The 17,297-nt window shown below is 44.0% G+C and overlaps 1 protein-coding gene across 1 annotated transcript in view; it reads right to left on the reverse strand.

The window, feature by feature from the left end:
* The window catches only part of MELK (maternal embryonic leucine zipper kinase), a 46,933-nt gene that overhangs the window by 15,820 nt on the left and 13,816 nt on the right, over positions 1-17,297 (reverse strand). Inside the window, exons 9-12 of the mRNA XM_001509167.4 lie at positions 6,930-6,998; positions 5,467-5,565; positions 4,015-4,101; positions 1,250-1,381 (exon numbers count right to left, since the gene is read on the reverse strand). Of these exons, the coding sequence (XP_001509217.3) occupies positions 1,250-1,381; positions 4,015-4,101; positions 5,467-5,565; positions 6,930-6,998 (387 nt within the window). The remainder of the gene's footprint in view (positions 1-1,249; positions 1,382-4,014; positions 4,102-5,466; positions 5,566-6,929; positions 6,999-17,297) is intronic.

The raw sequence follows: 17,297 nt of genomic DNA on the forward strand, positions 1-17,297 counted from the left end.
CCTCACAATTGATCTTATCCCCCTTTTTCAAAGGAGAAAGCCGAGGCCCAGAGAGGTTAAGTAGCATGGCTCACTGGAAAGAGCACGGGCTGTGGAGTCAGAGGTCATGGGTTCGAACCCCAGCTCTGCCACTTGCCAGCTGTGTGACTTTGGGCAAGTCACTTAACTTCTCGGTGCCTCAGTTCCCTCATCTGTAAAATGGGGATTAAGACTGTGAGCCCCACGTGGGACAACCTCATTCCCCTGTGTCTACCCCAGCGCTTAGAACAGTGCTCAGCACATAGTAAGCGCTTAACAAATACCAACATTATTATTATTATTATTATTAAGTGACCGGCCCACGGTCACACAGTAGGCCAGTGGCAAAGCTGGGATTCAAACCCAGGTTTCCTGACTCCGAGTCCCAATCTTCCCACTATACAACATTCGCTGATTTGGTCCAAATAGGTTGTGGATCTATCATTTAATGATGTCCAACCCGATTAACTTATCTTCCCCATCAATTAGAGCCATGATTGACACATAGTAAGCACTTAATATAATAATAATGTGAAGGTATGATTTCTGGGCGATGAATCATGTACCAGGTTGGATCACAGAGTCATCTTTAGAGCTATGTATGCCTCCCTTTGGTCTGGAGCAAAGCATTCTATAGCCCCCTCTCCTCTTCCCCCAAGAACCTTTTGAGAGCAAGAGAGAGAGAGTTCTCATGAATCTCTCAATGCAGCAAGATATCAGTTTTAGCATTCTGTGATCTCTCATTTCACTGACTCGCCCAAGTAAAAACAACTGGCATTTATAACAATGATATTTGTTAAGTATTTACTATGTGCCAACGACTCTGCTAGACACTGGGGAAGGTACAAAATAATCAGGTTGGACACCATCCGTGTCCCACAAAGGGCTCATAATACTTTTCATACACCCTTTCGTTTCTGCAAAATCTCAGTTCTGAATTGTGTATCATTTTCAAGAAGGTAAATTATAGTAAAATCCTCTTAGGAACTGCCCGATGGTTTTCTTATTAAACATTTTTGGCCCGGCTTTTATGTACATAATGTTTAATATACATTCACTTAAAAACATGTACATAAACTCTCCCATAAGCGTTTCCTCTTGAGGTTTTGCATTATAGTCGCTTGCAAATTCTTGAGTTTTACTTAACTCTTTTCCCATGGTAAAGTTGGCCTTTTTCAGAACAATGGAGTTGGCCCGAGGTGAAATCACAGCAACCAGGATTAAAACTTACCTTAAATTCACTCAACGGAGTGAAACCGGTTTGCCCGTGGAATGTAGACAGCAATCTCAAACGTATCGGTTTACCGTGAACCTTCTTAGCTAGAAGTAGGAGGTATGTAGCTGAAAGTTGATCATATTTCCACTGGGGAAAGAGAGTGTTTAGAATCCAGTGAGGTGGTTCATAAGAAGAATATTTTAATACCCTGTGCACCCCCAGGCAGTTTGCATTGCATAATATTATCATGGTATTTGTTAAGCACTTACTGTGTGCCAGGCACTGTCAGTACTCTGCCGGGCATCACACATTAAGCGCTCAATAAATCCGATTGAATTGAATGAATGAATATCATTATGTTCCTCCCCTCCCAAAATACAGAGTCAATATACTTATGGGGAACTGCTAAATCCTTTCTATATCAATGACATACCCTTTAGCCTGATTGCCACAGATTCACAACATTGAACAGCACTGGTAGTATTCAGGGTTGGATTCCCAGCTTCCCAGGAAGTCGTATGGGTGAAAGAGAAAGAGATGAGGTGGAGGGAGAAGGTAGGCAGAGCTTGCCCGGCAGGGTACAGCCACTTGTCCCTCCTGGAACAGTTCGAAGCCTGCAGCGATAGCTAATCCCCAGACAACGAGATGTTGTCAAGCGGGAGTCGCTTCATTCAGTGTGCTTGGTTGTCTGAATAACCTGTGCCAACTTTCAACTCATCAAAGATTTAAATAGTTGAACCCTTACACAAGATTTATCCAAGGAGAATTTGTTGAAAAATATTGACCTGGCGTCCTTCACCCCTTTCCATCTTTGTACTTGGTTATACAGTAATGAGGTTTTTCTTCTCGTCCCTCTTCTTTGATCTTGATGGATGACGGCCACCTCTTTGGAGTATTAAATTTATTATCATTTGGAAAAATAAAGCTATATTTCAGTAGCTTGTTGTCTCCCTTTCTAGACACGCAGGAAGTAACATCGACCGGAGAATGGCAGCTGGACAAGGAGGAGAAGACGGTGACAGAAATAGCTGTTTGTCTCCCTTCCAGGGGTGCACCTGGGGAATCCTCGGGAGCCGTTCTGGGGAGTCTGGGGCCAGCTGGCTTGGTTCCCCGGGTCTCCCCTAGAACAGACGTGGACTCAAATGCCTCAATCTGCCGTAGGCTCCTTCAGACCAGGATGACCCAGCGACCGATATCCAAATGTCCATTAGGGCCACTTTGAAATGGAGCTCTCCTCCCCAGGCCTATCTGATTCGGACCCACGTCCTAAGGGCTGGACCAAACTATGAACTCATTTTTACACATCCTCAGCTCTAGCAGTAAATCTTTATATGTTTGACCACTACATTAGAAAGAAACCTCCTTAAGAGCAGGGAACGTTTCACTTTGCTCTGTACTTCCTAAGCAGCATGGCGTAGTGGATAGAGCACGGGAGTCAGGAGGTCATGGGTTCTAATCTGCCACTTGCCTGTTGTGTGACCTTGGGCAAGTCATTTCACTTCTCTGGGCCTCAGTTACCTCATCTGTAAAATGGGGATTGAGACTGTGAGCCCCTCATGGCACAGGGGCTGTGTCCAACCCGATTTGCTTGTATCCACCTCAGCGGATACAGTGCCTGGCACATAGTAAGTGCTTAATAAATACCATAATAATTATTTTTATTATTAAACACCTAGTACAGCTGTCCACTGCACCATGTGGGCACTCAGTCAATACTAGAAATAGTATTTATTAAGTGCTTACCATGCAGAGCGCACCGCGCTAAGCCCTTGGACAGAATACACAGATGGGAATTAAACATGCCCTTGGTCCCTCGGTGGGGGGGCCTCAATCTACTATTACTGCTTCTACTAAGAGTGGGGAAAGAGGCGATTAAAGTGGAGTGCTCATTAATCTTGCTCCATTCTTTTCAGAGCTAGTCCTTCTCAGCTGACAATCTGGAAGCATGACCTATGAAGTGTCTGGGGAGAGCCTTGGGAGTTCTACCCGGAAGTTTCTTCACAATTCCCCTCCTGATCCAAAGCAACCCTAATTTGCTACACCCCAGGGGATGACGGGGAATACTGGGTTGATCTGCATTTTGACATAGTTTGCATGCACATTCCTCCACCCTGATAACTAGTGACATTTTTAAAATCCCAAAGTTCAGTGACAAAAAAGGGTAGTATTTAAACATTTTGGAGCATTAGGGAGTACTTTTTCTGAAATTCCTGGACATGGTACGATGAAATGGCAAGTTTAAAGTTTTGAATGCTTGAAACATACACTGCTCTAACAGATAAGGACAAAGGGAAATTCAGACAACAAGCCATCACGATAATGAGAGTTTGTCCTATAAATATTTGGGTGATGGAACACCATCGCCCTTCCCCTTTTACTTTTCCATGTAGGGCAAGGGCAAAACTGCATTGAAGTAACCTTCATTTCTAGATTATTTGGTACCATTTTAGAATAGCTATGTTAAAGACTAAATTACTGCTGTAGGAATCCTCACCATTGGAGTGTCCAAAAAAAGCCTAAACCCTTTATTTCCATTACACAATTCTCGACGACCTCAAATCAATGCTTTAAGGCACTGCACTTTTTAACAAAGTCTGCAAAGTGATAAATGGGAAGGAGCATCAGCATTTGAACCCAGTTTGTTAGCCTGCAATGAAAACTTTAGATCGAAAAACCAGACCGACACTGAATTTAGAATATCCTTAAGTACAAGAGCCTTGAAAAGTACCCTGAAAAATGAGCAGAAAGTTATTATTCAAGCACTAACTAGGGTTTCTTACCATTGAAATTAGCTTCTCCATTGTCTGCTTGTTGCGTTTAAAATAAACTGAAAGTTCAATAATACAGTCTTCATCAAGTTTTCCAATCTACAAAAACAAATGTGTAGAATAGATTCCAGCAAGTCAGCCAAACCTCTTAAAGGGCTGAATAATAAAATTAGCATTCCAATAATCAATTTTATTCTTTGCCACCTAGAATCACTTTCTAAAACAACTATCTGGGAAGGGAGGCACATAGAGGATTTGGCTGGGGGAAGGGGTAAACAAAAACAGCTTTCTTCTACAGAAAGGCTATTAGATGAGCAATCTGGAGGCACGTTCTCCTTCAAGTCTTCAATCTAGTGCTACACCCAAATAGCAGTTACAAATAAAAACAATGAAACACAAAGAGAAAATATGGAAATAAATCACTACAGATTTCTGAAGAATTTAAAATTGGCTATATTTAATTTGGTACACATTATCTTCCTATTTCATGTCAAGGGAGACTTTACCTTTATAGGTTATTTCACATGCCACCCCTCCTTGAATAAAATGCCCTCCTTTTCCTCCTCACACTGTTTTGGAGGCATATTTCCCTGGTGTCGCATCTTAATTTCATTCGTTCACCACATTTATCTCACTATATCTACATTCTTTTTAAAAATCACATTTACAACCCTAGAGTAGTTAGTGCCATTTAATGATGCTTTAACTCCAAATTCATATTCAAAGCATTAATGATCATTTGTAATTGTCTAGCTTATGTTCTATTCTGGTCTAGCTTTAAATGGAAACCCAAAGCATAAACTTCTTGCAGATAATACACAAACTTTTTTTTCTTTTTTTTACCAAGTTGAGAACTATACGGTTAATTGCAAATTAGCTTCCAATAGGTACTGATAATGAACCTCCTACCATAGAGAAATGATGACACCCGATGGCCGAAGACGAGTATTTATTCTAAAGGCTTCTCTTTGCCCACACGACCACCTATTGGTAGCCTTAGTGCTTATTTTATGGATGTGCAAAATACTTAAATTACTGGCCAATTCAGTGTTTTAGCGCCTTTTGCCAAAGAACAATTTTCTTTGAGAAAGGAAAAGAAAATTTACATTTCCAAAGTAAGTCGGATAGCTTCAGAACATGGAGATATTTGGGCAATGAACTGTAACAAAAAGAATACCAGACTAAAAGTTGAAGAATATGAATCCTTAGGCCATTCTTTGAAAAAATTATGCAAGACTTACACTTCTGAAGTTGCTCTTTTTCTAAATTCCAAAAGTAACATGCTGAAAACGAGCACGCACCTCTCTGACAGAGCAAATTTAGGAATAACAGTCTTAAGCGTTCAGGCATACCTTCGTGGAGTTGGATTGGAGCCACATCATTCCATGGCAGGGATTCACATAAAAGGCAAATACTAAGAGCTATATAAAATATAAGAATTATTTTAGTTTCTCCTATACTCACCTCATATTTACTCTGCCACTCCACAGGACACACGTAACTTTGGACCATCCAAGGGTGGTTCAGCAGATGTTTTATTGAAATCCTCTTCTTTGGATCCACCTAGTGGCCATAAAGAACGTCAGAAAGGAACTTTTCAAATGGATATTACAGAATTCTTTCTTCCCTAACTGTAGAATTCTGTAGATGTGAATAGCGTAGACACAATAAACACGAGCAAATGTATAACAGTCACAACACAGTCCGGAAGAGAAGACGTGACTCTAAAGCCATACCCAATGTTACAAATACACATCTCTGGACTGTGTCTCTGAAAGGCAGATTCTCTGAAAGTTTGGCAGATTCTCAAGGGGCTGGGGCCCAAGGCTTCTAAAAGGTCCAGGGAAGTCTGTGGATGTGGGGTGAGACGGAGGAAGGGAGGGTGAAAGTCAGGAAGGAACTGCCCCTCCTCCTCAAAGCCCATCAGAACTCCCCGAGAGCCCAGAACTTCAACCTCCCGGGAGTCATCCCAGCCCAAAGGTGACTCCTGCAGGCTTTCTGGAGTCCAGGGCGGGACCCTGTCATTACCTAGGGCAGAAAACTCTAACTCCAATTCACGGCCAGCTGTAATCAGCAAGAGCACTACCACATATTTTTGCTGAGACCGGAGGCTGGGAGGTCAGCAAGGAGGCTGATGCAGTAATCCAGGCGGGATAGGATGAGCGATTGTATTAATGTGGTAACATTTTGGAAGGAGAGGAAAGGGTGGATTTTAGCTATGTTGTGAAGGTGGGACTGACAGGATTTAGTGATAGACTGAACATGTGGGTTGAGTGACAGAGAGGAGTCAAGGATAGCACCAAGGTACGGGCTTGTGAGACAGGAAGGATGGTGGTGCCGTCTACAGTGATGGGAAAGTCAGGGGGAGGACAGGGTTTGGGTGGGAGGATGAGGAGTTCTGTTTTGGACGTGTTAAGTCTGAGTTGATGGGAGGACATCCAAGTAGGCAGACGGAAAGGTGAGACGGGAGAGAGATCAGGTCTGGAGATGTAGATTTTAGATGCTCAAGGTAGAGTTTGAATGAAGATGTGAGGCTGGGATGACAAATAGAAAACTGGAATCTATTCCAAGCAGATGAAGCAGCAACAACCCGGTAGGTCGGAGTGAAAGAAAGGCACAGGAATAAAAGGAAGTTCAGTCGGCCAAAGAGAGGGGCATTAGTTGAGTAAGGAATTGGGAGAAGTGATACAGCCCAGCGTGAGAGATTTAACAGAGGATATAGTGAGGTAATGGACTGGAGGAGATGGATGTGGTAGAGGGTGTGAAAGATTATTTTAGGCATGACCTGGAGAGAATAGCAATGTTCCCTTCAAAAAACCATTTTCCCCCTAAGAAATTCAGTACTTCTGGTGACATTTTCATACAAAGAAGTAATGAGGAAGAGAGGTTTCCCTAGTCACCTAACTTTATTTAAAAGCAAAATTTACCTGCAGCATTTGCTGGAGAAGCAAAGTGCTGCCAACAGACAGCCATTTAGGAACCATGTATTTCCCTTTCTGTAGGAAAAAAAAACCAACAGTGAAACAGTTAAAGCAGTTTAGTTAGTCAGTTTTAACATACATAACCTATATAACATATTGAGGCTTAGCAATAATAGTGATGGTATTTGTTAAGCACTTACTATGTGCCAAGCACTGTTCTAAGCACCGGAACAGAATGGTAGCTTGGGATTTTGTGAAATGAGGTTTGGGGCCTTGCCCTTAATGAATTCTTAATAAATAATCACTTAAAATTAAGAAAAAAAAGACTTAAAATTTTAAATAACAAAACTTCGACGATCCAGATAAAACCAAGCACAGCCTAGGGAAGTAAATCTTGCAAATCAGTTTGAACCTGCAAATCAGTAGTTTGGAAATAGAAGCGGCAATTTAGATGCAATATGAATCTCAGAGGCGAGAATTCTAGTTATCGGTTCCACGCCGGAGACCACAAGAACAGTGAACAACAAGTGCGCCGTGCTTGTGAGCTACATCATAAGAGTACTTGGCTGAGCATTTTGATCAGACGAGAGAACTGAAACAAGTTTGACGGTTCTCCATTGGATAAAATATCCGGGCTGAGTATGAGAACGGGTCAGGGGAAAGTCTGGGGATTGCAATAGGTAGCAGTTGCTACTTCCACACCCAGTCTCACCCAAGCTGACAGAGAGAAGCCCCGGAAATAACTCTTGTGAAAAGGTATTAATGATTACCCTCCTGTACAGTTGACTAGCCGGATCCCTAAGTATTTAAGTCCTCTCCTTATTTTGTAGGAGGGCTATTGGATCCAATTTCTTTATCATGTTTCATTGCTTTGACCATGGTAAGGACTGCCCCAAAAACTAGAACAAAGACTGGGCCATCCCATTTTAACCAGACCTCAATACCTACCTCAATCTTTTTTTCATTCACATCTGCAATTTATTTATATTAATGTCCATCTCCCCCTCTAGACCGTAAGCTCGTTGTGGGCAGGGAATGTGTCTGTTTATTGTTATATTGTCTCTCCCAAGTGCTTAGTACAGTGGTTTGCCCGCAGTAAATGCTCAATAAATATGATTGAATGAACTCCTTGGATTAGCGGAGGTCAATCCAACTCTGCTGTCTATAGCCTTGGCATTCTAGCACTGACTACACAGGCTATTGGTTAGGTCTGCATGTCACATCACATTGTTTTGTGGACACCCCTTTTGTTATGAACATACAACTCAACAAGCCGTTGATGCAGTTCTTGCTCAGAAATATTTTTCAATGAAGCAATGGGGGTGTTGTCTTCTTGCCGTAGTCCCAGTTCTGATGATTGCCTGACAAGGAATAACTTGGAAAAAACGCCCATTCGACACTCACGCTGGTATCTGCAGTTGGGAATTCCTTACGGTACCTTGATCTTGCCGTCGACCCCTTGCTCGTATCATCTCTCTGGCCTGGAACTCCCTCCCCCTTCATATCTGACAGACCACCATTCTCACCTTCTGAGCCCTATTAAAATCATATCTTCTCCTAGAAGACTTCCCTGACTAACCCTTCATTTCCCCACCCTATTCATCCTCCCTACTGCGTCGCTTACCCCTTAAGTACGTTGATAGCCACCCTACCCCCAGCCCCATAGCTCGTATGTACATGCTCTTATACTCCGCTGCTTTCCCTACCCGAAATTTATTTTAATGTCCATCTTCCTCAGTAGAATGTAAGCTCCTTGAGGGCAGGGATCATGTCCACCAAATCTATTGAAATATACTCTCTCAAGCACTTAGGACAGTGCTCTACACACAGTAAGCACTCAGTAAATACCATTACTTGGGAGCGGGGCTAGGTGCAGACAGCTCAGGTGAGAAGGAGATGGTACTCCAGGGCTACCCAGGCACACCCAGCTAAAAAAAGCAACCCCTTCTCAAGCTTGTGCCTGTGTTCCAAAGTCCCAGGGAAGAGACCCCTCTCCCCACATTCCCGCCAGGGATCCAAAGAGAGTTGCCAGGGCACATGGGTCCCCTTGGGAAGCACAATTTGGCAGTGCCATTTTCCAGCTGTATAAGTGGTTCTGCCCCTTGGCTGTGGTCCTTACCCGGGGCATTGGTTCACCCAATCACCAGAGCGGGAGCAAGGTGAGAAGATGGCTCACCCAGTGCAGGGGATGGCGGAGGAGGAGCAACTGCCAGTGATCAACCCCGGTGAGACCCAGAAAGGTGGAAGTGACATTTTCTATGGCCTGAAGAGGCTAAACGGAGGTGGCGGGAATCCTATCCCCTTCCTGGTGTGCAGCCCACCTGCGTTAGCTCCAGTTTTGCTAGCCCATTTTCAACGTCACTAGCTGTGGGGGAGGGCAGAGGGCAACTCAGGCCCTCCATGGCAACAGCGAAGAGGATGTCTCACTCTATAGATTCCAGAGCCAGGGACTGCATCTGCCAGCAGAGGGGAAGGGGTAGAGCATGCCACTTCCAGTTCCTTTCCAGCACCAAGGCGGTGGGGTGAGCTAGTTCATTCAATAGTATTTACTGAGCGCTTACTATGTGCAGAGCACTGTACTAAGCACTTGGAATGTAGCACAGCTAGTCAAAAAGGTTGCACAGGCACACTACAACCATGCCAGCAAAACCAAGGCCGGATATCGTTTCCCAGAGAAGGGAGCGTTGGACGGTGTAAAAGACAGTCAGGAAGTGAAGGAGGATTAGGGCAGAGCGGAGTCCGTCAGACTGGACAAGAGGATGCCACGTGACTGCAATGCTCTACCCGATGAGAAGCCACCGCTTGAACTTTAAGTTCATCTATGTATTTTTCTTACGTGGGCGATGAACAGGCATCGTGTGTTTGACGCTCCTTAAGCAATAGCGGAGCATCGTCATTTAACTTGCTAATCCCATGTGGTCTGGAGACCTCTTCCCCAGGCGAAATCCCATGTAGTAATTGGTTTGCCAGATTTTGCTACAACTGGAATGGGTCTGTCCCAATCCTGTTTTCCCCTTCTCTTTTTAGTCTTCTTTTTCTTCATTAGCTCAAGAATAAGGATTGCATAATTCAACTCTGATGCCTAAAAGATCACCGGGAAGACGGGAGAACCCTCTGGAAAAAGAGTACCTAGCTGCTTCTCTGATTTGCCCTTCTTCTGGTAGCACTGGTTTGCTCAGTACTCTAGTTAGGCTGGAGCCCTAGAAATTGACTCAGAGAACCACAGCTGATGGACTTTAACCTTGGGGGCCATAACCGATAGAAAATGAATAAATACAAAGAATTGTGGTATTTGTTAAGCGCTTACTCTGGACCAAGCACTGAACTAAGCGCTAGGGTAGATACTTGATAATCAGGATGGACAGAGTCCATGTCCCACTGGGGCTCACAGTCTAAGGAGGAGGGAGAACAGGTATAGAATCCCCATTTTTACAGATGAGGAAACTGAGGCTCAGAGCAGGTAACTGACTTGCCCAAGGCCACACAGGGAGAGCCGGGATTAGAACCCAGGTCCTCTGACTCCCAGGCCCGGGCTCTTTCCACTAGGCCACGCTGCTTCACTACTGTATGATGAAGCAGCAGGCGCTGTGGTGCCTTCAGCTGCTTCAGCCGCCCTTGCAGAGCATACCTAAAGGTAAAGTTCTGCTTGGGGAAACTGTTGGGGGTCTTTGCTACGTACTTACCTATTTTAATGGTCTGGAGAGTGAACTCCACTCTGGTAAGGCATGTCCCATTCCAGGTGGCCGAACATCTGCATGGGCTATTCCTCAACAATTGGAACATGGAAGAAATACCAAAAGCCTTCAAAGAAACCATCGTAATCACCATCTTCGAGAAGAAAGGTGGAGACAGCTGCCCGTAGAAACACTACCAGGTATCTCACTGTCTCCAGTGCCAGGAACACTCTAGCAGAGTATTTTGGGGTAGGGGACCCAAGACTATCACCAACCACGCCTTCCCAGAATTGCGATCCCAAACCCAACAGATGACCTCCTTAGTCCACAGGTATAGGAGATATACAAAGACTATCAGCCCCTCCATGCACTTGATCCTGGAATTATGCTATATGACTTACTGAGGTGCAAATGTATTTACTTCCTCATTTCTGAAAAACCTGATTTTGTATAGTCTCATCAGAGGACTAAGAACTTCTTCTACGTTCTGGCCTGACATGCTGTAATATTAGAAATAGCGTCACTTGACTTCCAGACGATCATGCCATCAATAGGCAGAATGGTAATTAAAGGTGACAATCCCACAGCACTTATGTACGTGTCTCCTTACGCTCTACTTTTCCTCCTATCTGTAACTTCTTTTAATATCTGTCCCCCACCGTAGACTATAAGCGCCTCTGTGGGCCGGGATTGCGTCTACCAGCTCTATTGTATACTACTTTCCAAGGCGCTTAGAACGGTGCTCAGCACACAGTAAGGGCTCAATAAATACAACTGACAGGTTGATGGGCAGACACTGCAGAAAGAAAAGGTACCAGTGCTGCCAAGTACCAATGCCGACATGCATATAATGCGGAAGGGATCGTCAGTCAGCTAAGCGCACATGCATGGATAAAATCTTACTGAAGCCCAAAGCAATCAGTCAATCAGTGGTATTTGAGCACCTGTGTGCTGACTTAGAGAGTAAAAGAGAATGAATGAACGTGATCCCTGCCCTCAGGGAACTTAGTCGGGGAGAAGGACGCTAAAGTAAAATACAGATTCGGGGACCTAACAGTGTGAAGAAAGGCACATATGTTCTCGAGAAGGTTGTGAGTACTTTAACTGAGACAAAAGTGCCGATGTGGCAGCTCAGCGATATATGGTCGTAATATTAGAAATAATTGGGGAAGGAAGGAATGTGCTTTCAAAAGGCCTCTGAAAATTGGGAGAGTTGTGGTCTATCAAGTTTGAAGGGGGATGGGGTTTCAGGCAGTGGAGAGGGAGTGAGCAAAAGGTCACGGTGGGAGAGAGGAGAATGAAACACCGTGAGCAGATCAGCTTGAGAGGACTGAAGGGTGTGGGTTGAGACGTAGTGAGGGAAGAGAATAGGAGGGAGAGAGCTGATCGAGTGCCTTAAAGCCAGGGGTCAGGAGTTCCCGTTCACTGAGGAGAGGGAGGAGTGACCCCTGGAATTTTTATGACGAGTAGAGAGATGCACGCAGAACGCTGTTTCAGAGAAATGATCCGGGCAGTAGACTGGAGAAGGGACTGAACCTGGGTTCTAATGGACCTGGGTTCTAATCCTGGCTCTGCCACTTGTCTGCTGTGTGACCTTGGGCAAGTCACTTCACTTCTCTGGGCCTCAGTTACCTCACCTGTAAAATGGGGATTAAGACCGTGAGCCCCACGTGGGACAGGGGCTGTGCCCAACCCGACTATCTTGTATCTACCCCAGGGCTTACTATGCAGTACGTGGCACAGAGTAAGCACTTGAATACCACAATTATTTTTATTATGTCAGTGCATCATTTCTAATCTCACCATCTCTGAACTGCCACTCTTTGACCATAATCTCCTAACCTGCCACCTCCGTCACCTGTTGGGTTTTTAATCAAACCAGAATACACCGAATGAAGCGTGATTCCCGAGTGAGGACTTTTAGAGCACTCTAGGCAAAGGAACATACCGCGTGCAAGTGATACAACACCCTAATTAGATTCAACCGGCAGACTAAATTACACTCTGACTCGGAACAATAGTTCTGAGCTAAGATTACAATAAATTTCAAAATCTATAATGTGTGAAATTAAATTCCACAATAATGCATAAGTGCTAATTTCAATCAATTTTCAACTTGCAAATACATGAAAATTAAGGAAAAAAAAGAAATCCAGGGTGATAGAACCAAATAATATATTGGTAAATACTCTAGGAAGGTTGCATCTATCCTGGTTAAACAAACAAACAAACAAACCACAACCCCCCTCTCCTCCCGCTGTGGCCAATTTTGCCAGCATAATCATTTCAAAGCAGCTTGGCCTACTGGAAACGGATAGGCCGGGAAGTTGAGATCGCGGTAAAAGTCCCAGCTCTTCCGATGGCCTACTGGGTGACCTTGGGCAAGTCACTTAACTTCTCTGTGCCTCAACTCCCTCATCTGTAAAGTGGGGAGAAGATCAACTGCATGCACCCCTGTGGGGCAGGGACTGTTTTGAATCTCAGAATGTTGTATCTATAAATGCCATTAATAACCCCATTAGAGAATGTAAACTAATTGAGGACAGGGATTGCGTCTGTCAACTCCTCTGTACTCTCCCGAGCACTTAGTACAGTGTCCCGTACACAGCAAGTGCTCAACAGATACTATCGACTGAAAGGAGACATGTGATTAGCCAACAAATGTCGTGACTCAAATCTTTTAGTTTACGAACTCGGCGCACGATAATAATAAAAATATGGCATCACTAGGTGTTTTTTTCCCCCCCAAGTACTTACTATGTGCCAAGCACTGAATTAAGCCCTGGGGTAGATACTATATAATCAGACTGGACACGGTCTAAGTAAGAGGGAGTAGAATTTAAATCCTAATTTTACAGTTGAAGTAACTGAGGGCCAGAGAAGCTAAGTGACTTGCCCAAGGTCACACAGCAAGTAAGTGGCAGAGCCGGAATTAGAGCTCAGGTCCTCTGACTCCCAGGCCCACGCTCTTTTCACCAAGCAGTGCTGCTTCTTAAGAAAGCTACTTTAAACCTTTTCATCTGGATTGCATAAAGCATCTGGATATGCTTTCAAGCATTGGGAATTCTGAAAATTCCCCTTTTTTCCTCTTCTTCCATGTCCAAAATATCCTGCTTCAAATATGATTTACAATTGTTTACCTGCAAGTAGTATTGTTGAAGATCTGATCTCTTTCTGGAGGTTAAGGTACTCTAGCTTAACCTCAGGTGTCTTTCCCAACCTTCCTCATTTTTTTTTTTTAATAGATGGAATAGTATTGAGGGAAACCAGTAAATCCTATTTCTTGGATCCTATATCTAGAATTGTCAATTCCCCATCCAGCTACAAACTAAAAAGCCATAAACTAGTGGACACAAATCCCTTCTTTGATAAGGGAATCTGAAATGATGCATTTCCCCATTAATTGATTTATCAATCAATAGTATTTATTGAGCGCTTACTATGGGCAGAACGCTGTATTAAGAGCTTGGGAGAGTACAATGCAACGGAATTAGCAGACATGTTCCCTGCCCATAACGAGCTTACGGTCCAAGAGGACTGTAAGCTTCAAACCAACAACTGCCCCAAGGCTTCTGGGTCCGACCGGAAGATTATGCTTTTGTGGAAAAGAAGAAGAAGGGATAAAAAAACAAAACACAGCACCATAAATAATCCTACAAGCTAAAAGTTCTCAACAAAACACCGAAGAGTTCTACGTCAACTTCCATAAGAAAATTTCTTGCCTCCAGTTCTCAAACTAAGACTAAGGAATATCAACAGGAGGCTGATCTTAATTTGCCTAATGGGAGCCCATGAAATAGGGCAGTCAAAGAAAATGAGTTTCAAGACATGTACGGGTTTATGGTAATGTTCTGCACTTTGAATTGCAAATGAAAGCAAATAGGCAGCTAGGGAAGACCAATAAGCACGGGTGCAACGTCTCCATGGCAGACAGCCCACTCTCCATCATTGGGGTTAGCAATGCAAGAATCCCCCCACACCCCCAACTGAACAAGCAGGTTATGTATTCAACTATGCAAATTATGATCTAGTCATGCAAGTTAAAGCTATAAATACAGTTTAAAACATCATATCTGCAAGCCTTGTTCAAATAAGGCCGTGTAAAAGCACTGAAGTTATAAGCATTACTCCGCAGTGGTCCACTGCATGCGTTATATATTGTCAAACTCAAAAACAAGATGGTTGTAATAAGTTCAGCCTTACAATTCTTCTATGGTTTAAGAAGACCAAAATTCCTAGTTTGCTGTGCCTATACTATCTTGAGGAGGTCAAAGGGGGTAAGATGGAGCAGGTGGTAACTGAAGGGAGCAGAAGGGACAGAGAGGGAAAGCGCGCATCAGTTTTCATCCATTTAAGGAGAAAGAAAAAGTCAACAGAGAAGGACAGAGCGGGGGTGGAAGGGAAGTTATGCAAATAGAATAGCCCTGCTGGATCCTTCTGGAACCCTGGATACCTGACATAGAGAAAAATGCACCCAAATGAAGGTAATCAGCCTCCTACCTGCAGTGCAGGTTTGGTTCCCACCCATCCCCAGGAGATCCAGACTAGGGAGGGACTGGTGCCTCTGCTCCAGCGCAGGGTAGTTCCAGATGGTTTCGACCGGCTTGGGTCATCTCTGGACCAGAGGACCACCAGTAAACCGGAGCCAGTCTAAGTAGATTGTAAGCTTCTTGAGGGCAGGGATCAGGTACACCAATATCTATTGTACTCTCCCAAGCGTACACTCAGCAGTGAGTGTAACAATAAAAATAAAGGTTGTGGCGTTTGTTAAGCACATACTATGCAACAATCACTGTTCTACGTGCTGGAATAGATACAAGGTAAGCATGTCGGACACAGTCCCTGCTCCACATGGGGCTTACGGTTTAAGTAGGAGGGAGGCCATGGATTGAATCCCCATTTTACAGATGAGGAAACTGAGCTACAGAAAAGTTAAGTAACTTGCCCAAGGTCACGTAGCAGCAAGTGGCAGAGCCAGGATTAGAAGCCAGGTTTCTGACTCCCAGGCCTGTGCTCTTTCCACTAAGCCACGCTCCTCCCTAGAAGTAGAGGAATGGATTTACTCTAGAACCACAGTCCTAAATGCCTAGATTAGCTTCAAAACCTCCGTGACCCTCTCTCTCATCAATATCTGATCACCTACTAAATGATCAATATCTGATCACCTACTAAATTCATTAACATTTGTCTCCCCTTCTAGACTGTAAGCTTGTTATTGTCAGGGAATGTGTGACAATTCTGTTGTATCGTACTCTCCCACGCGTTTAGTGGAGTGCTCCTCACATAGTAAGAGCTCAATACATACTATCGATTGCAGAGCACTGTACTAAAACCTTGGCAATACGAGTCAAATTAGTTGATGCGATTCCTGCTCTCACGGAGTTTACAATCTAGAAAGGGAGAGACTACAACGAAATCACGAATAGGAGGATGAAAGAAAAGTGGATACGTATAGGAGTGAGTGCTTAAGTGATGGGATATGAAAACTGCAACTCCAGTTCAGAAACGGAAGGGGGGATTCACCTAAGTACATATAACATTTGGCTTCTTTGCCCTTTGCCTAGAGCACCTGGGGAAAGAATACACAAATTAAGCAGTTCCCTTAACTTTTTGCTTCACCTACAGTGATGCATTGCAAAAGTGTTTTTTAAAAAAATATATAGTATTTGAGCAATGCTTGGGAAACAGACCCAATTAGTAAGACAGGATTCCTGCCCTTGAGGAACCGTACCCCCAAACTACTTGCAAAATGCTCCCTTGCCCCCAGTATAATTCAGACCTAATCCCGAACTCCACAGATGAAGAGCTAAAGTGGGGCTGAGAAGACCCCAAATCAACTACAAGCCACATTTGGCAGTTCTACGTAATTGAGAGTTGGCTTTACAATTGGAAGCTTAAGATCGGAAGATCAGGCAAACCAAACCTAGTTTGTGTGTCCCCCAATTTTTGTACACGTAGGACCATAAATTAGGACAACTGAATATCTGAACCTGCACGTTACACTGGCTGAAAAGGCCACCTGGCTTTCAGGGGGATACAAGAATCGAGGCGCGATTTAAAAAAGTATTATAGGACAAATAAAGAAGCTACAACCATACGGTTTCCTCCCAAAGCTGAAAACTTCTGTGGACAACACTGGATAAACCAGGCCTCTTACCCTAAAGAATATGAATTACTTCCATTGCTATTTATATATGCCAGTAGATGAATACAGCATTCCATCTATGTTGTCTAGACCAAAGCCTCAGCCTGAGGTTGTTCACATTTTTTCCCCTTGATCTTCCTTCATCCAAAGTTGAAAATAAATACATAAATGTTCTCAGCCAACATAAATATTCTATTTGATATTCATATCTTTCTCCAAGCCCTTAGACTATTTTTATAGTTCCTCCGGGTCTTCCTGTGTGCATCTAGTTAGGTATTATTGCTGTCTTGGGGCTTGTGTCCAGGAATCCCCTTTCCTAGCATGCCCACCCGGTGCCAAAATTTTCCACGGGGAAAGGGAATCCCCATCTCAATGCGGTCCTGAAGAAGGGAACCCAGCTACAAGTTGACCCTGCAATTGGGTGGAGGGGCAGTTTGAGGGATCCCACTGGTGTCGGGGCCAACTTAGTCACAAATTTCCCCCTACTCCCCGCCGGCCCCCCAATCAATCAGAAAGTAGTCTCAACCCCCTAAGACACCATATTTCTTCCTTCAG

The sequence above is a fragment of the Ornithorhynchus anatinus genome, chromosome X5 (assembly GCF_004115215.2).
Source record: "Ornithorhynchus anatinus isolate Pmale09 chromosome X5, mOrnAna1.pri.v4, whole genome shotgun sequence".
NCBI lineage: Eukaryota > Metazoa > Chordata > Mammalia > Monotremata > Ornithorhynchidae > Ornithorhynchus > Ornithorhynchus anatinus.